Source organism: Ochotona curzoniae, unplaced genomic scaffold, assembly GCF_017591425.1.
Source record: "Ochotona curzoniae isolate NIBS_2020 unplaced genomic scaffold, NIBS_Ocur_1.0 contig_2457, whole genome shotgun sequence".
In the NCBI taxonomy this organism is placed as follows: domain Eukaryota; kingdom Metazoa; phylum Chordata; class Mammalia; order Lagomorpha; family Ochotonidae; genus Ochotona; species Ochotona curzoniae.
In genome coordinates, this window is record NW_024465464.1 from 434,639 (window position 1) to 459,808 (window position 25,170).

Below are 25,170 nucleotides of genomic sequence, written 5' to 3' on the forward strand. Positions count from 1 at the left end.
TTCATCCCTGACCCCAAAGCAGGTGGAGGATCATGAATACTCTAGGTGGCAGTGGGGGTCCGGCTGCCGAGTGGGATCCCTCGTACTGATCCACAGAGCTCGAGGCCTCTCCTGATTGGTCAGTGACAGGGGCCTGAGTGTTCTTTGTGATGCCCGAGCAAGCTTGGGGTCTGGGGTCTGATCAGACAACCCAGGGCCTGGCGCTTGGGGTGTGAACGTGGCGGTGGCGGCTGAGTTCTGAGTTTCTGTGGTTCTGTGAGGTTTACTCCCAGCCTTGCACCACTCTCCTTTGGCAGGGAGCTGCCTCGCCCTCATCAGAGGTCAGGCAGGGGAACTACAGGCTGAGCGAGAGAGCCTGGGACACAGCCGCGTTGACACCAGAGGCGTGAGTCGGGGGCTTTGCTTCAGCATCCCTCCACCTTGGGTCGTGGGGCAGCTGTTGCGTTCCTGGCCCTCTTGTGGGAACCAAAGCAGTGGCTTCCACCTCGGCCTACAGGCTGTGCTCAGCTGTGACTGACTGAGGGCCACGAGGACTTTCTCCCCAGGCTTGGGCCCTGCATTGGAAGATCCCAACAACCACACAGCAGAACTAGTCCTAAAAGATGCTGGGCCTCGGTAGACTTCATCATTAGACAGGACAGAGCGGTGGCGTTGTGTGTGTGTGTGTGTGTGTCGTAAGTCACCCAGAGAGGATTCAGAGGGTATGGATCACAGGAAGGTACGGCATCATGGCGACAATGGTGGCCACCTCTGCACCCCAGAGTCCTGACTAGATGGTGCTGAGTTAATGTGGTGGGTGGCTATCTACCTGGCCATTCACAGGCTGGCCCGGGAAGGGAGGTGTACCCCTGCTTCCTGGGGCCAACTCCGGAGCCTGTGTGCTCTCCTGGAGTGTTTCCATCCCTGCGCTGCTGGTCTGCTTTGTAGCTAACATTGACTCCGTTTCTGCTTCGGAAAGGAAGCCAGAGATGACCCCTACAGAAGCAGGTGCCCTCCATGTCCTGGAAAGCAGGCTCCCCTTTTATGGCTTCCACCCAGACGGACTCCAACCCACAGCCCAGTTGAGCTACAGTCATTTCTTTATTGTTAATTTGTAAAAAAAAAAAAATATATATATATATTTATATATATAGGTATGTATGTATTTGAGTGGGAAGGGGGGAAAAAATCTCCCATCTTGTGGTCCACTCCCTAAACATCTACAGTGGCTGGGATCTGGCTGGCCACAGCCCAGGCTCAACCCAGGGCCCCCACATGGGTGCCATTAACTGAACTACTCCAAACCACTGCCAAACCACTGCCCCCAGGAAGCTGGAGCTGGGAGCCCGAGGCGGGCCTCGAAGCCAGGCACGCCCACTGGGGTCAGGCGGCAGGCTGAGCGGCAGGCAGCCCCACCAGCATTACTGCTGTTGCCTTCATTCCCGGATGCCACGCTGCACTTCCACTCTGTCTGCCATCTGCTCTGTCTCATTTCATTCCGGATTTAATAGGAAAATGCCATGTCAGGGTGTTTCCCACAGCCCTATTTTTAGTGGGGAAGATGCGTAGGCTGTTTTTGCATGTCCAACCTAGGAAGTTCATTGCAGGTTAGCGCATCGGTACCCTTGCAACAGGGTTTCAGCGTCAGGCACTTGACGTTTTGTGCCAGCTGGGTTCTGCGGGCCGTCCTCCTGTGTGGAGAGGGTACTGCGCTCCCCCGATGCCCACCATGAGTTGTCTGGAGCACCCCCCGCCGACTCCATGGCAGGGAAAACTGCCTGCAGGTGTCGGCAGGTATTTCTTGAGTCATGCTCACCCCTGCAGTAAGATCGGGCCAGGAGGGTACTTGGGGAAATGACTAAAGTAAGGCAATGGTCACGCTGTAGATGAAGGTGGCAGGAGGTAAATGTTTCTGTGGGATGTGCGTGTGTGCACGTGTGTGTGCGTGTGTGCATGTGTGTGTGTGCACGTGTGTGCGTACGTGCGTGCATGTGTGTGTGCACGTGTGTGTTTACACTCACAAGTCTGAAAGGAAGTCCATTAAAACTTTGCATCAGGACCCAGTGCGGTAGCCTAGTGACTAAAGTCCTTACCTTGCACACACTGGGATCCTATGTGGGCACCGGTTCTAATCCCAACGGCCCCACTTCCCATCCAGCTCCCTGCCTGTGGCCTGGGAAAGCAGTCGAGGACAGCCCAAAGCCTTGGGACCCTGCACCCACGTGTGGGAGACCCGGGAAGAAGCTCCTGGTCCCTGGCTTTGGATCAGCACAGCTCCAGCCATTGTGGCCATTTGGGGAGTGAATCAGCAGACAGAAGACCTTCCTTTCTGTCTCTCCTCCTCTCTGTATATCTGCCTTTCCAATAAAAATGAATAAATCTTAAAAAAAAAAAAAACATTGTGTGAAGTCTGTCTTGTGTGCTGGTTGATGAGTATTTCCCTAGTAAGCATTTTTGCCGTTAACGTCAGACGTCAGTAACCTGTCTGAGAAGCAGAGGTGAGCAGAGAGCTCTCGTTGATTGCTCACGTGCCCGCGGCACTCAACACTGGGTCCGGAGTTCAGTTTAGGTCTCCCTTGCGGGTAGCAGGGACCCACGTACCTAAGCCATCGCTTGTGCCACCTGCTGCCTCCCAGGATGAATATTCATATGAAACTGAAATCAGGAAAATTCAATTCCTGAACGGAGTTACAGAACAGGGAGCAGAGGGGCGGTCTTAGCCACTAGGCTGCTGCCCCCCCGCCCGGTATTATTTACCGGGGTGGTGGAGGGGTGCAAGCTCCTGACTGTGCAGGCACTGTGGTGGGGTTGGTCTGATTTCAGCTGCTGCTTTCATTTCTTTCCATTTTTTCCTAAATATTTATTTGAAAGAATGCAAGAGGGGAAAGAAACAGAAAGAGAGATTGTCCACCTGCTGATTTAATCTCCGAATGGCCAAGGCAAAGCCACAGGCCACGAGCCCTGCAGAACACGCCCATGTGAGGAGGTGGCCCTTGAGCCACCGTGTGCCGCCTTCCGGGTGCACTGCGGAGAACTGGCTTGGAAGACGGGCAGCTGGTACCTGCCCCGTCGCCCCCACCCGGCCGCTGGCCCCCACCTGGCCGCTGGCTTTGAGCGCCGCAGCCGAGCCTTCTGCACTGCACGCTGCCCTTGAGCTTCGTCCTGACACTTGATGAGGCTAGTGCCTCCTGCCCTGGGGAGGCCCCAGAGGACGGCCTCTGGCCAGCATCCTGGTGTGTGTCTGCCCGCACATGCTTGGTCCTTTCCTGACCCGATGCAGAGCCATACCCAGCCACGACAGATCAGGGGCATGGGTGGACTTTAATGCAGTTTTCAGAGGGAGTTCTAGGTGCAGCCTTTCTGAGAAGGAGGCAGGTGTGTGGTGCTAAGACAGGGCACTGGACCAGGCTGGACAGTATGCTGGTGCCAGCCGTACAGTCCCTGTTGGCTGAGTGGCGGACAGAGGCCACTTCTCTTGGGCTAGCCTCACTCCCTGTGTCCACTTCCAAAATGGCCAGGTCCTTCTCTTCTCCCTAGGGGCAAGCAGCTTGTTCATTCTTTGTCCTCTGTTTTTTGGTTTTTTTTAGTTTCCTATGTATTTAGGAAAAATATGAAATTGCCCCGTTTGGTTATATCTTAGAAAGTAACCGTTGATTTCATTTAGTTCAACCTAATATTATTTTAAGTAAATTCATACATGGGCAAATAGTTTTATTTATTTAGATGCGTGTATTCACTTGAAAGACAGTTAGAGAAAGACAGCAAATGCATGCCTGGCATCTGCTGGTTGATTTTTCAGATGTTGCAACGGCTGGGGCTTGGCCCACGGCCAGGGGCTTCGTTACCCTAGTACGTGAACCATCCTGTACCACTCTCCCAGGCACAGGAGCAGGGAGCGCAGTTGGAAACAAGGCAGCCAGGACTGGGATTGGCACTCCATTGCAAGATGCCCCCTGCCTCAGCACCCTGGGCCACAAGGCTGGCCCTGGCAAATATGTCCTAAGACAGGATTATTCTGTTCAGATTATACGATGGAAATCTTTGTACAGTATCTTTTGGGCAACTTTCTAAGCTGGAGCACACACCCCTTTCATTCTTTTTCTTGGTTATTCCTGTTCCATCCTGATGGGCATTTATTTTTTTTTTTAAATCAATGCCCCATTTGATTTTTGCCTGGCTTCTTGTTTTTGATGGGTTATTTCATTCAAGCGAGTCACAGGGAAGACTTAACTTTTTATATAATTATCAAATATAGTCTCTTAATATACATTTTACATGAGGCCTTTTCTGTAAGTGGGGACTTCGGGGCCCAGCGTGGTGGCCTACTGGCTAAACTTTTCACCTTGAAAGCGCCAGAATCCCATATGGGCACCAGTTCTAATCCCAGCAGGCCTGCTTCCCATCCAGCTCCCTTGCTTGTGGCCTGGGAAAGCAGTCAAGGACGGCCCAAAGCCTTGGGACCCTGCACTCACGTGTGGGAGACCAGGAAGAGCTCCTGGCTCCTGGCTTCTGATCGGCGCAGCACCGGCCGTTGTGGCTCACTTGGAGAGAAAATGAACGGTCGAAAGATCTTCCTCTCCATCTCTCCTCCTCTCTGTATATCTGACTTTCCAATAAAAATAAATTCAAAATTAAAATACATAAATAAGTAATTTTTTTCTAAAGGGGGGATTGCAGAAAATTTGTGGAGAATGAAATTCATGGATATGAATGTGAAGCCACCCCAGCTTCCCATCTGAGCACTGGTTTGAGACCCACGTTCTTGGGCCTGGTTCCCCGCTAATGTCCTTGAGAGTGGAAGACGGCCAAGTGCTTGGGTCCCTGCACCCATGGGGGAAACCCAGAGCAAGCCCTAGGCTCCTGGCTTTGGCCTGGCTTAGTCCTGTCCATCGTGGCCATTTGGGGGAGTGAACCAGCTCTCAAATAAATAAATAGGCTGTACATCTTTTTTAAAGAGAAGAAAGGAAGGTTGCTGTATGCTGTTTCCCTCGCCATGACGTCAGCGTGTGCACTGCCCAGGGCTCCGTGAGCCTGCTCCCAGACCGTTGCCCACCAAGGAAATGAGTTGGGAATTTTCTTCTTGGGAGCAGTCATTGTCACAGTGGGTGTGTCCTGGTCAGACAGATTCCCTGGAAACTTCTAGGCGGCACTGATCAGCAGCTGGATATTTGTTTTGACATAGTTTTAGGCCAGGCTGCGCTGGTTTCCTGAGCCACGAGGTCTTCGTGGATGTGCAGCCGGACACTTGACCTTGGATGCTGGATGCTGGACCACGGGGAGGGCTGAGGCCCCTGGCAAGTTCCTGGAAGGAGGGGACTCCCCGTGTGCCGGGGAGAAGGAGACACATCCAGAGCGGGCACAGCGAGACCGAGTGCCAGCCTGGCACCTCGTCACCTGCTCTTGCTGGAGACTCGTGAACGGGGTGTCCCCGCGGACACCTGCTGACCCTGAGTCTGTATTCTCTTCCAGGCTGCCGATCGCACACCCGGGAGCAAGAGGTGAGAGGGGAGCTGCCCAGCGCGGCCAGCGCCATGGATCCCAAGGTCAGACTCGTAAGATTCTTGTACATGCTATGGAAAGAGGGCATGAAGGTAGCTGAGGGCCAGCCTGGTCCTTGTGTCTTATCTCCCTGGCCCCAGCCCAGGCCCTTGTTTGATAGCTTTGCAAAGAGGAGCTTCACATTCAACCACAAATTTATCATTCTGGACCCTGTGGGCCACACATGCGCACAGCAGAGGAGAACTTGGAAATGACCTCTTATCCAGGTCAAACCCATCAGCGGTCAGAACACGGTGCCCAGGGCTCCACCAGCCGCTCAAATGCCCCTGACCCATGTCGGAGGCCTGTGTGTGACTCCTGACTCCGGCTCCAGGTACACTCAGCCATGGGGCCTCGGGTGGTGGGCTTCCCGCCTCCCCATAGGAGGCACGTTAGGGGCCTGGCTCCCAGCTCCTGGCTTCAGTTCTCTGCCTGGGTCCATACAGGCAGCTGGGCGTTGAACCTGAGGGTTGGAGCTTTTTCTGCCACTTGCCTCTTTGTGTATATATATAAATATACACTGCAGAAAAAGAAAGGACGGTTTTGCTTGGTGCCATTTGAAAGCTGCCCAGCGGCCCTTGCCCTGCCACACGGCTCCCCCTTCCGTATTCCTGAACACCTGCAGGTTGAAGTCACCCCAATAACCTCTGCGGGTGCATTCTCCTAAACCATTCCCTTTGTAAGCAAACCCAGCCCTGGGAGTGGATTTTATCAGTTATGATGCCTCTTCTTCTTTTAAGATTTATTTATTTAGGGCCCGGCGCGGTGGCGCAAGTGGTTAAGGTCCTCACCTTGCACGCCCGGGATCCCATATGGGCGCCGGTTCTATCCCGGCAGCCCCGCTTCCCTTCCAGCTCCCTGCCTGTGGCCCGGGAAAGCAGTCGAGGATGGCCCAAGGCTTTGGGACCCTGCACCCGCGTGGGAGACCAGGAAGAGGTTCCTGGCTTCGGATCAGCATAACATCGGCCTTTGTGCTCACTTGGGGAGTGAATCATCGGATGGAAGATCTTCCTCTCTGTCTCTCCTCTCTGTATATTTGCCTTTCCAATTATAAAAAATAATAAAAATAAATCTTAAAAAGAAATTTTTAATAAAATTTTTAAAAATGTGTTTATAAGGTGCAGGGACAGAGAGAGAGAGGGGGCTTCATCTGATCTGTTACTCTCCAAATGACCACGATGGCCAGCACTGGCCTAGGCCAAAGCCAGGAGCCTGGAACTCTACGCTGATTTCCCTCATGGGTGGAAGGGGCCCAAACACTTGGACCATCTTCCTCTGCGAGGAGTTGGATGGGAAACAGAACAGCTGGGTCTGCAGCCAGTGCCCTGATGTGGGTAGCGTCACAAGTGGTGGCTTGAACCTGCTGAGCAGCGTCCCTTACTGTCCGTCTCCTAAGGGTGGTGGAGTGCTCGGTGCTGGCCTCTGCTGGGAGCTCCTGGGAGAAGCCACTGGCTGACGGCAAGGCTTGGAGCTCATTCGCCGGTGACTGACACCCTTCTTAGGCTTGAGTTGGGAGGTGTCTTCCGGAACTTCCACGTCCTCCCCAGTCCACACTTAGATGCAGCGGATCGGAGCCCACCTTTGCATTCCAGAGCGAACACACTGGCCCTGATCGCTGCCAGGCACGACTTGGACTGCTGATATACAACAGCCTCCACTCGCTCAGGCAGACTGGATAGGCAATACTGATTCCCATGCCTGCTTTTCCCACCAGCCCGGTCAGTGTTCGGCCAAAGCAACTCCTTCGTCTAGGCCCTGGCAACAGGAACGGTTGCCAGGATCCCCACTGGCTCAGATGGCTGCAACAGGCAAGAGACTGGTTGAAGCCAGGAGCTGAAACTCCACCTGGGTCTCAGTCCCTGTGGACTGTCTTGGGCTGCTCTCGTAAGCCGTTAGCAGGCAATGGATTGAAAGTAGTACAGCCTGGACCTGACCTGGCTTTCCTATGGGATGCTGGCATTGCAGGTGTGGCACAACACACTGCACCACGATGCCAGGCTGCGGAGTTCTCTTAACATTTGCACTGCAGCTTTCATTTCTATTTTTATGTATTGATTGATCATCGGAGTTTTCATCTTTGTGTATGTGTTGGTTTTTTTTTTTTTTTGCACCATTTTTAAACTCTAATCAAACTGTGGTAAAATCTACATCAGATAAAGTTCACCTTTTCTTAACATTTGAGAGGCTGAGAGCAGACAGACAGGAGAGACAGGCAGCATCCTCATTGGTCCACTTCCCAAGCACCTGCCACGGCCAGGGCAGTGGGCAGCAGCAGGAATGCGGCGGGGAGCCGGGAGCACGGTGGGTAGCAGGGACGCGGTCTTTTGACCTGTCGCCGCCCAGCGTGAGCATTTGCAGGGAGCTTGGGTCAGGAGCTGGAGTTTGCCGTCCAGCTGAGGTTCTGTGATTCGGGTCATGGCCATCCTATCCCCTAGGCCACATGCTGGCGGCACCGTGTCCCATTTTACCAATGTCTGAGCAAACAGATGGGTGGCATTCAGTGGCTCGTTGTTCTGTACCTGCCCTGGTTACCCCTCACCCCTCCGGAGAACAATACCTCTCCCCAAGACCCTACATCCTCCATGCCACTTCCACCCTCTGCACCCTGGACCCAGCAGCCCCCTTTCCGCTTCCTCACTCTGTGAACTTGGCCACTTTGGGTGCCTGAGGCTTATCCATTGGTGCCTGGCTCATCGCATTCCGCGCAACATCCCGGAGGTGCCTCCTTGTCTTTTTTTTTTTTTTTTTTTTTTTTTTGATATTTGGGAAGACCAAGGCAGTAAGTAAGGATCGGTTTATGTCTTGTTACTCGGTGCTTCTGACGGCCCACCTGTTGAGACACGGGACTTATTGTTAAACATGTCAGCTCTGTGACATGGCCACCGGGGTTTTTCCTGCCATCTCGATGCATTAACCGTGGAGTTGTCCTTCTCCTGCGATGCGACGCTCACATTGTTGACAGGTTGACAGAGGACAGCAGAGGCCTCACACATGGCATGTCCTACGTTCTGTTTGTGCGTAGAAGCCAAAACTTCCCACTCACTGCCCAAGCACACTGCCTGCTCTGCGGGCACTCCACACGTGCCTGTGCACACAGGTGGACACTGTTGGCAAGCACGTGACAGCTTGGGTGACCCTGGTCACCTTCTCTGCCCATGAAACACCTCCTTCCCCTCCCGGCTCCAAAGGGGGACCTTGGGCAAAAGTTGTTTGTACTGGTATCTGGGCCACGGATCAGCTTTTAATAGCAGAAGTTTCTTCCCCTGCGGTCTAGGGTGCAGGGTTCGCTGCATGGGGTTTCTGGGGGCTCCGAGGCAGCACCTGCACCCCACCTGGCCGCTCTCAGGAAGCAGTGGCAGAAGAGCCATGCGGCAGAACCGCAGGTCACCGTTTGGCATCTGCGGGTGGCATTGGCTAAAGCAGGCCCTCAGCTCTCTTGCGAAGCACTGGTGCCCCTGGGCTCCCCGTGGGCTTCTGCCAGCTCAGCTGTCGACGAGGCCTCCAGCTGCCCTGGCCCTATTTCCCACTCTCCTTGCCTCCCTCTTGTCTTAGGTTTGCAGTGGTCCAGGCCCCGGAGATGAACACATCACCAATTTGCTGCTGTTAGGCTTCCTGCAGAGCTGTGCCAGCCAGAGTTTGCATGATGAGCTGCAGGTGCTGAGCAGGGAGCTGCTTACGCCAGTCGCAATAGCCGCCGATGGCTACGATGATGAGCTGCAGACAGATGGCAACCGCGCCAGCCACTTCCACGGCGGGAGAGCAGGGGCAGGTAGGCACGCGGCTGAAGCTGGGCTCTGCCATCGTCGGTGGCATGTGGGCATCTGCGGGCTGGGAGGGACCTGAGGTGCCTATATCACACACGTTTGCTGTACGCACCATTGCGTCCAGCCGTGCTAGCCTCAGGACCTGCCTTTTAGGGTGAACTCATCAGAAAGGTCTCCCATTCTGAGAAGCCAAAACCCCTTTTAGGTGCCGGGGCCTGGTCCTTCTGTCTGAACTAACACGGAATAGTATGCATTATCAGCTCTCCCATGTAAATCAAAGTTTGGGAACCGTTTGGATTCTCTGACCTAAGGCGTTCTCAAACTTGGATTTGTGCAGTTCCCAGCGCTCAGGGAGGCAGGGAACAGGTGTTCAGCCCGATGGTCAGCACGCCGTGTTTCCCATCAGAGTCCCTGGTTTGGTTTTCCCAGCCTGGCTCCTGACTCCAGCTTCCTGCTGGTGCAGAGCCCGGGAGGCAGTAGTGATGGCTCAGGTAGCCGGCTGGCACCACCACGCGGGAGACCTGGATCCCAGCTCCTAGCCCATCCTCATGGCGAGCCAACTGACGGATGGCAGCTGCTTCTCTCTCAGTCTCACAAACACCAACCCGTGGGTCCTTCCTACACAGGTTCTGGTTTGGCTGCTGCCACAGGGGGTTCGCGAACACAGGCCTAAGCCTCAAGCCTGAGCCTTCCTCGCAGGTGACTCAGACACTGGTTAGAGTCCTTGCCAGGGGCCTAGCGCGGTAGCCTAACACCTAAAGTTCTCGCCTTGCATACTCCATATGGGCGCCAGTTCTAATCCCAGCAGCCCTGCTTCCCATCCAGCTCTCTGCTTATGGCCTGGGAAATCAGTCGAGGACAGTCCAAAGCCTTGGACCCTGCACCCACATGGGAGACCTGGAAGAGGCTGTGGGCTCCTGGCTTCAGAGCAGCTCAGCTCCGTCCATTACAGTCGCTTGGGGAGTGAATCAACAAACGGAAGAGCTTCCTTTCTGTCTCTTCTCCTCTCTGTATATCTGACTTTCCAATAATAATTTTTAAAAATCAGTCTTTCAAGATATAAAGTAAAATATAGAGTCCCTACCGGAGGATCCAGCTGTGCCATGTCCCTTTGTGTGGGAGGTTGCACTGCCCTCTAGTGGCCCTGGAGTGCACCAACAGCTCCCTAGCCAGCAGAACAGAGCGAAGCAAGGTCTAGGGGCAAGGTCTAGGCTCCAAGCTGCTGCAGACGCCAGCCAGTCTTGCGCTTCTCTGCATAGGCCCTTCCTTGCCTGTAGACCTGGCTTGGCTTCGGAGCAAGCTCAGTGCAGCCCTGGTAGAACACGAACCAGCCAAGCGCCTGACGGTCCACGGCGGGCGGCCAGCAGCGCAGGAGAGGCTGCAGCCGTCCTGAGTTCATTCACTTAGTCCTATGCAGATCCTGATGGCTGGGAGCTCAAGGATGGCCCTAGGGGAGGAACACAGGTGCACAGCAGGTGGAGAGGTTGCAGGAAGTAGTGAGGTGCAGACTCAGGCCTGCGATGCTGTGTCAGGGTGGCAGAGGCGAGCACCGGCAGAGCGGTTCTGCATTCTTAAGAAAATTCATTTCTGCACTTGAAGAGATAAGTGCACGGGAGACACAGAGAGAGCGAGACAGTGAGAACCTTCCATTCGCTGGCTCACTCTCCAAGGGGCTAGAGCAACAGCCAGGGCTGGACCAGGCAGAAGCCAGGATCCAGGAACTGCACGCGGTTCTCCTGTGTGTGTGCGGCACCCCGGGCACTTGGCCCATCCTCTCCCGCTTCCCCAGGTGCGTCAGCAGGGAGCTGGAGTCTTCAGCTGGGTTAGGAATGGGACCAGACACACACGTATGCTTGGCCACTAAACGACCCCGGGGTTTTGAGTAGAGAATTGATGCCGTGTCGGTACTTTGCATACCACGGTCAAGTCCACGGGGAGGCCAGGGAGCCACACGGAGCCTGGCGTTTCAGGAGGCACCCGTGCAGGCTCGACAGATGTCAATGCGAGTTCCCATGACCGAAGCTTAGGGTCGCATGGGGGTGGAGAAGGGGCTGGGGGAAGGTATGCATTCTTAGGGTGCCTGGTCCCGGGGCGGGACGGTTGGCACAGCCTCTGCCAGACACCTATTATATGCCGATGCCTGAAACTGGCAGCCACATTTAACCGTCAGGGGCCCACAGTTTTGAATGCCCAGCACTGCTGAGCCTGCCCGTGGGCAGGTGGCTGGAAAGAGGCCTGTACCTGCAGCCCATACCAAGGTCTTCCCAGTACACTGGCTGGGCTGGGAGAAGGTGGGCACTGGGGTCTATCTGAACCTTCTCTGTCTCTGACTCTCCCCGCCCTGCCACTCAGATTCTGAGAGCCAAGAAGAGATCATCAGGAATCTCGCCAGGCGGCTCGCCCAAATCGGAGACAGGATGGACCAGCACATCCAGCCAGGCCTTGTGAACAACCTGGTCGCCGAGTTCAGGAATGGGCGGTCGGAGGAGGTGAGCAAGGGAACAGGACCCACCCGTGCCTATGGGAAGTGGGAGGGCTTCTTGGAACATCAGTTGGACGGACGGTCTGTCCTGGGCACCGTGAGCGCCAGGTGGAGGGCTTTGGTGGAGGGAGTGGAGTTACAGCAGGACTCTGGGTCACAACTGCTGTGATGTAAACCAGAGGCCACATCAGCCAGAGTTAGGGACCAAAGCCTCCAAGAGGACGAATAGCCCACAGGTGACTGCCGGGAGTAAGTGACCCATCCTTCAGCTTTAGGGAGTGTAATGCAACCGCCAAGACAGAACTATGCGTTTTGAAGGTTGTTACTTATTTATTTGCAAGGGTGACAGAAGTCTTGCATCTGCTGGCTCTCTCCCCACATGGCTGCAACAGTTGGGGCTTGGGCCAGGCTGAAGCCAGGAACTCCGCTCTGATGGCCAGTGCCCAAGCACTTTGCGCCATCCTCTGTTGCTCTCCCAGGACATTAGCAGGGAGCTGGATAGGAAGTGGAGCCGCCAGCACTTGAACTGGTGCTCCAGCATGGGATGCCAGCTTAACACAACTGTGCCACAAGCTCGCCACGACCCAGAGAGAACTTCAGGTGGCTTATCCGGAGACATAACAGAGCAGCTACTGGAGAACAGCTACTGCTGTAGGGCTGGTGCTGTGGGGAGACAGGGATGGGTCTATGGCGGGGTGTACGCTTCCTGCAGCACCCTAGCAGGTGGGTAGAGCTCCAGAGCCCAGGACCACAGGTACATACCTGTAACTAGAAGTCAGGGAGGTTTCGTTCACCAGCTGAACATCCAGGCAGCACCCAGATATACAATCATGAAGTCGGGGTCGGCCACTGAGCCTCCTGGGGGTCCCCTACCCTCTCGGCCCTGGCTGCGGAAGTGCCTGGCGTTGCTCTGGCATTTCAGGAGGCACCCTTGCAAGCTCTGCGGATGTCAGTTCAAGTTCCCATATCAGAAGTTTCTCCCAGGGCTCGATTCCTTCTGAGTCCTTGAGCTGGAAGGGTCAAATCCACTGGTCTGTGGTCTGCTACGCGTCCCGTGGGCAGGAGTGGGACTAAGAGCTCCCAGGGGGTCAGGCCTGCGACCCCCTGAGAGAATTGCTTCACTCTTTTTTTTTTCTTTAGATTTATTTATTTGGATTAGAAAGGCAGATTTATAGAAAGGACAGAGAGAAAGATATTCTATTTATTGGTTTATGCCCCCCGCTCCCCAAGCAGCTGCAACAGCCAGAGCTGAGCCGATCCAAAGCCAGCCAGGAACCTCTTCCAGGGCTCCCACGTGGGTGCAGGGTTCCAAGGCTTTGGGCCGTCCTCGACTGCTTTCCCGGGCCACAGGCAGAGAGCTGGATGGGAACTGAAGCAGCCAGGACACGAACCAACGCCCATGTGGGATCCTAACACCTGCAAGGCGAGGACTTTAGCCACTAGGCTACTATCCCAGGCCCTCAACTTTTATTTGAATTTCTCAGGGACAGGAGTGATTTGTGCTGGGGTGGGAACCCTCTGACCCGAGGGTCCTATCAAAGCAGCCACAGGTGGAAAAGCAATGTCTCCAGCACAGTTAAGTGTTGCTAATTGCATTATTGTGGCTGGAATGATGTTATCAAATATCGCAATGGCCCTGAGCCAAGGAAAGCTCCCCCGCCACTGTGCAAGCAGGGAGCAGACCGAGTCTTCCCTTTGCGTCGCCCTCTGGTGCCAAACCTCGGCGTTGATGCTTCATGCCGGGCGCTGGGAGCTGTTCCCGGAGGAAACGGCGTGGTAAGCCCCGTGCTGTGTGACCCTTCACAGGACAGAAGGAAGCAGCTGGCCTCGGCGGTGGGGCAGGCGATGAAGTCGTGGCCAGCAGACATGGAAAAAGAGAAGGCCATGCTGATGCTGACCATGCTGCTGGCTAAGAAGGTGGCCGAGCACGCACCGTCTTTGCTGCGTACCATCTTTCATACGGCGGTGACCTTGATTAACCAAGACCTGCTCGCCTACGTGAGGAACCTAGCTGGCAATGTAAGAACTGGCTGATGTGCCCCAACCACTTCCTGCTGGGCGGGAGGGCTCTGCGGTGGAGGTGTTCGTGGGCAGCTCTTTTCTCAGGTCCCGGGGTTTGTTTGTGGTGGGATAACGGAGTAGCAGAGCTGAGGGAACAACGGGTGCCTTCATTTCACCTGCCACAAGACTAAGTGTGATTCCAGTGTTTAAGTCACTTGTGTTGATTTGTTTGAAAGGCCGATAGACAACAGAGAAGTCTCCATCTGCTGGTTCCCCTAATGTCAGGGGATGGGGCTGGGCAAAGCTGAAGCCTGGAACTTCCTCTGGGTCTCCCCCATGGGGAACAAGGACCCAAATACTGCAGCCATTGCCTGTGACCTCCCAGCTGTACATGGGCAAGTGTCAGAATTGAACATGGAACCGAGGCTCGGAGTCCACGTTCCCAGATACGAGCTGCAGGCCCGCAAGCTGCACATTCACCACTGTGCACGGTTCTTAAACGGGCTTAACAGGGGATGGGGATACGGGGCGTGGTCTGACATCTCCAAGGTGGACACGTGACCTGGTCATCAGTGTGCCGCTTGGCCATCCGCATCCCGTAACAAGGTGCCTGGGGTCCAGAGCCACCTCCCTCCCAGGGTCTTACTGACATACACCCTGCAAGGAGCAGTAACAGTTTGTCAGGCCCTGCCACTCAACTGAGAGACACAGATGAAGGTTCCTGTTTTGAGCCAGTGGCCCAAAACTCCATCTCTACCTTTGAAAGAAAGTCGGTGAACAGGTAGCATCTGGCTCTGTTAGTGTTTGCTGATTAGCTTCGAGAGCCTTCGCTGTGTGTCATGGTCATCAGTCAGAGGAGGGTGAGTGGGGCAGCATGCAGAAGGGCAGTCTGCAAACGTCCCGGACAGTTGTCAGGGAGGGAGGTGTGGCCATTGCCCCCGAAAGTGACCAGATACTGAGGGCCGAGACGCGTGTGCCTCCTCTGACCCACAAGGTTGCCTTGGTGCCTGGATGACATGAGCGGCTCCCTTGTTCACAAACTGGAGGTGCGGGGATGGGCGGGGTTGGGTTTCGGGGGAACCTTCGGGCACGGAACCCTGGTGTGTAAGACGGGCTCTTCCTCTCCTTCTCCAGGGCTTGGAGTGAACGGATGACCACAGCAGCGAGGCTGTTGACGGCCTCAATTCGGACAGCAGGATGGCTTCCCCTGGGCAGGAGCACGGTCCTGCCACCAGCCAGTTACCTCCAGAACCCTGCACCTGGGTTGTAGCTATTTATTTCATAGTATTTTCAAGATGGTGATTTAAGCTGGTGCCCTGTTGGAGACAATTTCTACATGAATATACTTGAATGAGAATGTCAACTTTCACATACTGGAGTGGATTTTGTACCATCCCCCTACATTTACACACTGGGTCTTCTTTCAGTCATAAGCCACATCACCACTGGGAGGTTAGCTGTCCACGCGTGAGGACCCCTCCCCGGACTCCTCCTTGCCTGCCCCCTACCATGTTCCCAGGCTGCCGGGCCCCTGGGTTCCACAGTGGGGGGTGGCCACAGGAGCGGGGCAGCAGCTGGTGCTAGAGGGAGGGTATTGGAGAGCTGCCAGCAGTGCTAGCCACAAACCCCCATGGGGAGAGCCTGGCACGGGCCTTTGGGGCAGTGTAATGTCCCAAGTCCCTGCTTGGCTCCATTTTTCAACTCCTTTGCTAATGCTACCCTGCCCCCACCCCGCCCCGCCCACCGGGAGACCCACCCAGGAATACCAAGACAAACTCTCCACTCTTGCATTTGGCTGTCTAGCCATGATGGGCTGTTGGCTTGAACCAGGAGATGGGAGGAGTCTCATTTGAAAACATTTGAAATCGTTTGAAAGCCAAAAGAATAATAGTAATAATCAAGAACATTAGATGTAAAACTCAGATGTGAAAGCAGATTATATATTGGGTGACCATCCCATCTCCCTGGCTACTAAGGCAGTTACGCTGCTGGGAGCAGCCCGCCCCCCTTCTCTTTCCCCGTTCCTCCAGATACTGAAGAAAAAAAAAAAAAATTTAGAAGCAGTTGTCTCATTCACTTTCCCCCTTCCCACCTTGACCCTTCCCACCCTAATCGGTGGTCCACATGGGCATCTGTCCTTCTCAATTATATAAACACCATCAAAAATAATTTTTTAAAAAAGTAAGTTGGGCCCAGCACGGCAGCTTGGTGGTCAAAGTTCTCGTCTTGCCTGCACCAGGATCCCATATGTCCCCCAGTTTGTATCCCAATAGCCCCAGTTCCCATCCTGCTCCCTGCTTGTGGCCTGGGAAAGCAGTCGAGGACGCCCCAAAGCCTTGGGACCCTGCACCCGCGTGGGAGACCCGGAGAAAAGGCTCTGGACTCCTGGCTTCATCAGCTCAGCTCCAGCCATCGCGGCCACTCGGGAAGTGAATCATCAGATGGAAGATCTTCCTCTCTGTCTCTCCTCCTCTGTATATTTGACTTTTCAATAAAAATAAATAATTCTTCAAAGAAAAAAAAAAGTCATAGAGCAGGGGAAAAAAGGACAAATAAAAAAGCAGGACTACTGTTTATTCAAAGTACAAGCCTTGGGACGCAAGCCTCACAGCAGGGTCTATTTCACAGAACTGCCAAATGTATTTCAGATGGAGACGTTCCATCAGGATGGGGGCATCGTAGTTCCAAGGAGGCAGTGTTCCTCTCACGCCTGGCAGGCACAGTGGGGAGCTGCAACCCCCTTATGGAGGGGTCTGGCTTTTTTTTTTTTTTTTTTTTAGTGGGATTCTCCAGTCACGAAGACAAAGCTGGGGGAGTTAGAAAGATGTGAAAGTCAGCTGACAGCCCGCACCAACCACCATTTCCAAAACCAAGACTTTTCCTTTTCCTGGGGAAGTCAAAACTGCACTTGGAGCTGATGGTGTGCCAGAGGTGGGCGTGCCCCTGCAGTCATCCACCTGCAGATTCCAGTTGCCTGCCTTGATTCGTTTGTGCAACTGCGAGCATCAGGTTCTAGCAGTAAAAGATGGAGGAGCATTACAAGTCCTAAACCTTGACCCCCGAAGTGGCCCCCTCTCCCAGAAGCAACAGGGAGATGCTTCGGGTTAGAAACAGCACACGTGGGCAAGTGTCCCACGCTATGAGTCATCTCTGGGACGCAGCGCTGTGACGGCCGGGGCTGGCTCTGCATCACATCCCTCCCCCTCGGCAGCAAAGCCAGCCAGAGTGACGCAGCACTAAGCCAAATCGTGTTACTCCAACACGGTTCTGTTCACTGAGAGTTTAAGTTCATCCAAAGAGAAAGATCTGCTGGGTCCCGGCTGCTCCACTCCTGATGCAGCTCCCTGCTTGTGGCCTGGGAAAGCAGCAGAGGACGGCCCAAAGCCTTGGGCCCCTGCACCCATGTGGGAGACCCAGAAGAGGCTCCTGGTTCCTGGCTTCAGCACGTCTTAGCCCTGACTGTTGTGGCCACATGGAGAGTAATTCAGCAGAAGATCTCTCTCTCCTCTCTGCAACAATGCCTTTCAAATCTTTAAAACAAAAACACAGTAGCTAAGTCAAAATACAGATGTCAAACAGCAAATAATCCGATGCCTTAGCAGGGCCAGCATCACGGCGCTGACAAAGTTGCAACCCGGCCCGGCAGCATCCTACATAAGGCTAGTTTGAGCTCCAGCTGCTCCACTTCTGATCCGTTTCCCATAATGCACCTGAAAAAGTGTGGAAGAGGGAGGTAAGTCTGAGCAGCAGTGCGGGTGCCTGGATCACCCAGCCACGTGGCTGTAGCTGAGGGTACCCATGCCAGCCCAGGCTTCTGGGTGAGCATCCTAGCTCCCTTCCAGCACTGCTAGGCAACGGGAGGGTCCTGGGCTTGTGGGTCAGAGCACCAACTGGCACCGGGCTCTGCCTGCAGGCCGCCCAGCAGTGAGCCCTGGGGTCTTGGTGTGAAATCACTGACTACGCTCTCCATGGGTAATGCCACTGTACACGCAGGCAAGGAATCAATTGTGAGGAACACCCAGTGACAGGGCTTCTGTACTTACAAGTTAGCAGGGGGACTGAGACCTGGTGATTTGGAGGGGAGAGACCTAAAGATCTTTATGGGTCAGACTGATCCACCAGCCCACGGGGAAGTCCTGGATTGGGCTCGTTAGCATGGAACATGGCTGACTACTGCACGCCAATGCACATACAAGCTATGGCTGGGAACCTGCCTGGCAGGGCTGGATCCCATCACCTGACAGTGAGTGTCAGATCAGGGGATGAGTCACATCAGACAGCCATGACACAAACCAGCATGCAAGAGAACCAGGTCCAGGGTGGATTCTGTGGGGGATATGTGGACCCAACCCTATGAAACTGCACGTTCCACTGGTTAGCTTGAGATTGGAATGGTGATGGGCTGAGCTAGGTGATCATGGAACTCATGGATGCTCATCGGTATTGGGGCTGGGAACAAGCAGGCCAGGTCCAGGCTGCAGCACCTGCATGAACACTGTAAAACAGGATATGGGGCAGGCCAAAACGCACTAGCTCACACAAACGCATTGATGAATGGGGCAGGCCATGCCAGGTAAGGGCCTAGCACCCACTTGGAAGTGTGAGATCTGGGAGTGGCCCGATCAGGGAATCTAAGAAACTTCCCTAGTGGATCAAAGCTCCTGCTGGTGAGCACATGGTCCAGGCCTGGGTATTGAGCTGGCCGGGCAGGGCAGCTCCATCTGTCAGCAAGTGTGTGAGTTGGTTTTGGAAGGGGACAGACTTGGTGTGGCAGAGCAATCCATAGTTCACTGGCAAGTGCAGAAATCAGGATGCAATGCAGGTCATGCCGGGCTAGGCTGCCATACCTCCTGGTTTACATGAGCCAGGGATGAGGGCAGGCCGAGCAGGGCAAGATTGCAGCACCCACCAGTGAGAGTTGGGACCAGGGGCTGGCTAGGCCAGACCAGGCTGCATCCAAAGGCAAAGGTCAAGACAGAGGAGGGGCTGTGCCAAGTTGGGTCAGAGCAACCACCAGCACGCATGAGATCTGTGGCTGCAATCAGGCCTGGTTGGGGAGCTAAAGGAACACCCAGGCTGGGTTGTGGGTCCCACTAGTGAGCGTGGGGCCAGAGTAAGCACTGTGGTCTGGTCTGGACATGGATGCAGTGTCCCTTAGCATGATGTGAGCTGGGTCTGGGGCATGCAAGGCTGGGCAAAACTCCAGCACCCATTGGAGTTCCTGAGAACCAAGATGGACTGGACTAGATCTCTGCCCCTGCTGAGCCATGCATGAGCTGTGTCTGAGTATGGAGCAGGCTTGGCTGGGCTGTAGCACCCAACAATAAGAACCAGAATGGGTGAGGGCCAGTCAGGAAAGGCCATTGTTCCTACCAGGACAGGAGGTAGACTAAGCAGGGTTGGCCCATGGACCCACTGGCGTGTGCAAGATCTAACATTGGGAGAAGTTCTGATGGAGGAGCTTGGAACTCCTCTGTTGGGACATAGTCCCTGCAGGTGAGGGCAGGGAGCAGCTCAGACCAGGCCAGGATACAGTACCCACAGGCTTACCTTTGGCTTAGGTCTGGGGCAAACCAAGCTGAGCCAGTTCATATCACCCACTGGGCAAATCCGAGAACCACAATGGTGAAGTCATGCCAGTCCGGGCTGCAATACCAGCCAGTCCACATTAGGGCCAGGACTGGACGCTGGCTGAGCTGGTTAGGCTGTAGCCCCCACCAACATGAGCTGGAAGTGGGGGTAGGCTGGGCCAGGTCAGGCTACAGCACCCACTGGGAAATGCCAAAGTGAGGGCGGGCCATGCCAGACTGGGCCATAGCGTCTAACCAGCACAAATCAGACCAGGGGAAGAATGGGTGAACCCAGTAAGGGGGCTGCAAGGAGCTCCCCTGCTAGGTCACTATTCCTACTAATGAGTGTGAGAGCGGGGATTGGGGGCAGACCAGGCTGGGAAGGGCTATAACACCTGTCGGCCTGATGTGAGCTGGATCGGGGACAAGCCAGGCTGGGCAGACTGTACCTACTGGTGCATAAGCCAGAGGGGGTGAAGGTTGGTGGGCCTTTGCTGCAGCATCACCTAGCAGATGGTGGCCTGGGGGACAAACTCAAGCTATACTGCAAAACCACCTGTAGAATACAAGATCCTGGACAATCAGTGGGCCCAGTAGGGAGACAGGGCACCTCCCTCTTGGGCTGCCACTCCAACTGGTAAGAATGAGAACCAGGACTGGGACAGGCATGGCTAGACAAAGAGTGGCACCCACCAGTACATGTGTGTGGACTGGATAGTGGGGCTGGTTGGGTTGAACTAGGCTTCAGTGCCCATTGATATGTATGAGAGCTGAATGGGATGTGGGATAAACAGAACCAGTGTGCTGTACATACTGGCAAGCATGGGAACCACGGCAGGAGGCAGGCCTGGTGGGGTTTATTGTGGGTTGCTCCAACTAGGCTGCAGCTCCCACTGATTTGCAGGGGCCTGAGTGTGCGGGGGCAGGATCGGACTGGACTGTGACACCCATTAGTTTGTGTGAAAAACAGGGCTGAAGACAACTGACCCAGCAATCACAACTAACAGTGTGCGCGTAGGCTGACTGGGCGAAGGAATGTGCCAGACACAAGGATCAGATCTGGGATCACCTCAGATGAAGTTTCTTTGGGAATCCCCCCAAACCACTGGACTCAACTCCAACCATGGAGGAACTTGCAGGTTCCATGGTCTGATCGTGGAACGCATGTGTCAGAGCTGGGCCTCTTCAGTGGCTTAGAGCAGTGGACAGCACACCCAGGTGCACATGGAGGATATGGCAGTACATTGGAGCCCGGAGAGGATACCTGGTACTATAACAGAGGACAGAAGACAGACCAAATTCATCAACTACCCCAGCATAGAGTTGGCAGTGAACACCTGGGCAAGTGGAGACTCTAAGGTGAACTATGCCAGCCAGTGGAGTCTGGAGAGATTTCATCATGATTGGAATGGCAAGATTGGCAGCAATACAGAACTGTTGAACTATCGAAACCACCTGAGCAGGACCCTCGGAGCATGCGCCACAGCGGGGACCCTGGGATGGTTGGGAGGGTGGGTGTGGCTTCACCCCTAATGTCTCCCCTCCCACCAGATACAGGAAGGAAAAAAAAGAGAATGCGGAAACAATGGTTCCGCCCACTTTGCTCTAGCCCTTGACCCTTTGCACCCTAGTCAAATATGTAAAACTTAACAAAAATAAAACTTATACAAAAAAAAAAAAAGCAGCGAAAGATGGCTCACATACTCGGGCTCCTTCAGCCATGCAGAAAACCCAGAGGCTCCAGGCTCCTGGCTCTGGTTTCAGCTCCAGCCAGTGCAGCCATCTGGGGAAATCAACCAGTGGAAAGAAGGCTTCTAATTGACTTTCAACTACATCAACCAATCTTTAAAACATGCTTAGACTCCTTCAGTCATTTCCGCCTAGCCTGTAACGGGTCTGTGTAAACCTGTGCAGCCTGACCCAGACATGCCGAGTCACACCCCTCCTTCCAGCTGACAGGGCAAGCATCCCACCGCATCACACACAGATGTTCCAATCTTGAACACGGCCCAACCCTGACTGCGGAGCACCCCAGGAGTTAAGGGGGCTTTGTCCTGGCACTGTGATCTTGGGGATGTAACTGAGAGGTGTCTCTTTAGAAAATAGGGGTTTCGTTGCTTCTCAAGTTCTGATGCAGTGAGCTCTATTGTGAAAGGTGGGACCAGCTCGCTGGACAAGATGGTTGCTGACCTTGCCCAGGTGCTCACAGGGACCACGGAAATGCTCAAAGTTACTTGAACACCACAGCCTCCCCTGGCTGCCCAGCTGTGCCAGCCGTGCTGACTGGCACTGGGATGCTGAGTGTCCGTCTTTGGGGCGTTAGGACCCTAGCTGCAGAAGGTGGAGTCACAGCTCCTTGATCACCGAGAGGGCTTCTCTCCGCCAACTCCCCCCATGAACAGAACGGTGAGCCTGTTGGTTTTCTTCCAATCTCATTTTATTGCAACCTGGAGTGGGTTCTTGTCCACACATTGCTTCTGAGAGAAAGCGCAATTCATGGTGTCCCCCTGGTGAGCGCCAGATGAGCCAGGGGCCCAGCACAGGAGCCAGCAGGAACACACCGAGCCAGTCGGAGCTGCAGCAGGCATGGCAAACGGGACTCCGCACACACAACGGGATGAACACGCTGCTCAAGTAAAATGCTATCAATGAATTAGCAAAAGTACCATTGAGTTCCAGTATTTCTGAAATTATTAAAAACAACAAATCTGAATTTACTCAAGGAATAAAGTAGGAAGAGGCACTTTTCATCTGAAGGTGGAAGGAAACGGAAGGCTACAGCAGGTGGAAGCCTGTCTGAGCCTCTGGTTCTGTCCGGTACCCCACCTGTGTCACCGACAACTGGAGCTTGTCAGAACAAACCGAGTTATTCCAGACCTGGGCAGGGAAGATCCACCTCCACTTCCTGTCCCCAGAGATGGAGGTAATAAACATGGGATTTTTAAAGGTCTTAACTTTTGTCCTAAGTAGTGTTATCTATTAACCACTTTTTTTTTTCCCAGTGGTGCAAAGAACACAAAATTGAGTGGCTTCACTATAAAATTTCCCCTTGGGAGAGGGGAGAACAGGGCAAGAACCTTCCGGAGCCAGCTGCTACTTTTCAGCTTATGACAAGGCCTTGCGAATGTCCCTGAGAACAGTCCCAACCTGAGCGTGCAATGCAGCAGTGGTCTGGCCAGGGCTCCGACTCCGTGAACGTCCAACGAGGACCCGGCTGCCTTCCAGGCAGGGCAGAGTTCCATGCAGAAAGACGGGGCACCCCGGTTTAGGAACACCGCAGTCGCCGCCCCGCAGCTCTTCACGAACAAGGCAAGCCCAGGAGTGACAGGACCCCGCTGTCCCGCACTCTGGAGCCCACGTGTCCCATGGGATGTCCCCACTCTGAACTTCTGAGAAAGCCGTGCCTGCGCCTACTTTCCCCAAGCTGCTGAGTGGCACAGCCACACCTACAGGCGTTCCCCACCCCCACCTGTCCACCCAGGCTGACGGCAGAAGCAGGGATTGAAAACGAAGGGGTCGTGGGGCTGCCTTCACCGGCCTATGTTAGCATTTGTGTTACTTGGCCTAACCATTAGAGCAAAAACACTGCCTGACCAAGACCCCGCCATGACTGCCCAGACCACTGCGCAAAGGGCAGACACCTGGCGCAGGCAGGCGTTGCTGACAGCCCCGCCCAGAACTTGACCCATGTTCTAGAGACAGGCTCGGAATCCACTGTGCTGTGCACATTCACGGGAAGGCTCCCCTTCCGGGGCACACAGCACAGTGTACGCTGCCTTTGACCCATACCCACTGCGGGAAGCAGCTGGCACGGGTGTTGCCAGGAGCCTGCCAATACTGCTTCGTAGGGTCATAAGGAAGGGAAAAACTAGAAGGATTCAGATCACTGCCACTTGTGTGCCAGGAGACTACCCGGGCTGAGGAACAGGGCTCGCCCTGTTAACTGTGCCAGTGCAGTAGGGGGTGTGAGGGCATTGAGCCACCCTGGCATACACCAAGTGCTCATGAGTACTAACACACCCTACACAAAGGTGGGGCGGAAGTGGGGAAGGCACACTCCAGCAGGGAGGATCTGCCCTAACTTCACACACTCCTCCCTGCTGACGGGTGTTCAGCAGCCAAGACTCATTTCCCCAGGGGCGGGCACTGTCGCCAAGACTGCACACAAGGCAATACTTGCATAGAGACAGCTCACGGGCTGTAACACAGTCACCAGCCAGCCTCGAGTCCTTTGAAAGTTGAGTTTTTCAAGACTTAAGAAATTACGGGTGGGTCCAGAGCGATAGGCTAGAGGTTAAATCCTTGCTGTGCATGCACTGGTATCCCATATGGGTGCCGGCTCCTGTCTCAGCTGCTCTACTTCCCACCCAGCTCCCTGCCTGTGGCCTGGGACAGCAGTGGGAGATGGCCCAAAGCCTTGGGACCCTGCATCCACGTGGGAGACTAAGAAGTTCCTGGTTCCTGGCTTCAAATTAGCTCAGCTCCAGCCATTGCGGCCGCTTGGGGAGTGAAAAAGCAGGTGGAAGACCTTTCTGTATATGTGCCTTTCCAATAAAATAAATATATCTTTTTTAAAAATTAGGAGAAAAGAGAAGGCGGAACCCTTTTATTTCTGCATCTCCTAAAATGAGTGAGAAATTCAAATGTCAAGCGTGGGCACTGGCGCAGGTATCTGCCACACCATCAGGGGCGAAGGCAGGCAGCAAGGCATCACTTTATGGAGGACTGGCACCAAGGCGGGCCCTGCTGCAGTTCATACCCACATCCCTCCCTGGGTCACCACTAGGAGATGGGTTGGTTGGAAACACGGGCAAGGAAGCCTCTGAGTGAGGATCGCATGGATGCTGCAGTTACCTAGAACGTCCTCTAGAGGGCGACTGTTCCAGGACTCCTCTAAGGCACACTGGGTACTGACCCTGGGGGCAGAAACTGGCACTTGGAACTCAAGAAACCTCCCTCAGCTTCCTTTCTGCCTAGTCGCTAGAAATCCTTAGAGTGAACACAGCCAGCAGGAAGGCTCTGGAGGGCTCAGGGCTTCCCCGCGTTGGCTGAGGGATGGGGGGGGGGGGGGGGAGGACCAGCTGATTTTCCCAACCTCGGCAAGAATTCCAGGAAGCTAAATTTAATGCTGGATCTTTCCTTTACCTTGGATTACAACATTTAAGTTTGGGACAGAAAGGAATGGCTGCCTGCTCTCTGCCCCCTCAAGGAAAGGAGGAGGAGGAGGAAGAGGAGGAATATTCTAAAGCAACAGTGAAAAAACAGAGATTTTTTGGAAGGCCACACTGCTGACAGGCAGGGGAGTGTGCAAAGCATGGGGACAGTGCCATGTGCTCTTCTGCAGGAACCAACAGGCGTTCCAGAGGGAGAAGTCCACACATCTACGACAATCCAGCCAAGCCCAGCTATTGCATGGTGGGTGTGACCCCACTGTCCCCCTGTTCCCCTGCTCTGTGGCCGGGGGGCACAGACCTGGGGTCCCATGGCCAGGGGCTGCCAGCAGAGCTCAGATGTGCTTGGTCGCTGGGCATGAGATCCAGGGTTTATATAAGTTGAGTCTGAGAGAAAAGGCTTTATGAAAAAGGTAGAAACAATCAAAATGACTCCCCGAGTTTGTTTCTTAACCTAAGGGAAAACAGGAGCAGAGCAAGGACTGAATGCAGACAACTCCAGGGCACCTGTCAGTGCCAGGAGCCTTTGCGCATCGGTGCTGCGGGCCCCTCACCTGCAGCCAGCTCCTCAGGGTGCCACAAGATCCCTCAGAACAAGACACGACACTGCTGTAAGACACACAGACACGTCCTCAGAGCTTTTCCTGATCACTTAACAACAATGC

General features: G+C 54.5%; 1 protein-coding gene across 1 annotated transcript in view; it reads left to right on the plus strand.

Annotated features, from left to right (window-relative positions):
- The window catches only part of BID (BH3 interacting domain death agonist), a 33,319-nt gene extending 18,192 nt beyond the window's left edge, over nucleotides 1-15,127 (plus strand). Inside the window, exons 2-6 of the mRNA XM_040974556.1 lie at nucleotides 5,449-5,522; nucleotides 9,070-9,286; nucleotides 11,634-11,770; nucleotides 13,570-13,782; nucleotides 14,899-15,127. Of these exons, the coding sequence (XP_040830490.1) occupies nucleotides 5,511-5,522; nucleotides 9,070-9,286; nucleotides 11,634-11,770; nucleotides 13,570-13,782; nucleotides 14,899-14,910 (591 nt within the window). The 5' untranslated portion in view covers nucleotides 5,449-5,510 and the 3' untranslated portion in view covers nucleotides 14,911-15,127. The remainder of the gene's footprint in view (nucleotides 1-5,448; nucleotides 5,523-9,069; nucleotides 9,287-11,633; nucleotides 11,771-13,569; nucleotides 13,783-14,898) is intronic.
- Nucleotides 15,128-25,170: the final 10,043 nt, after the last annotated feature.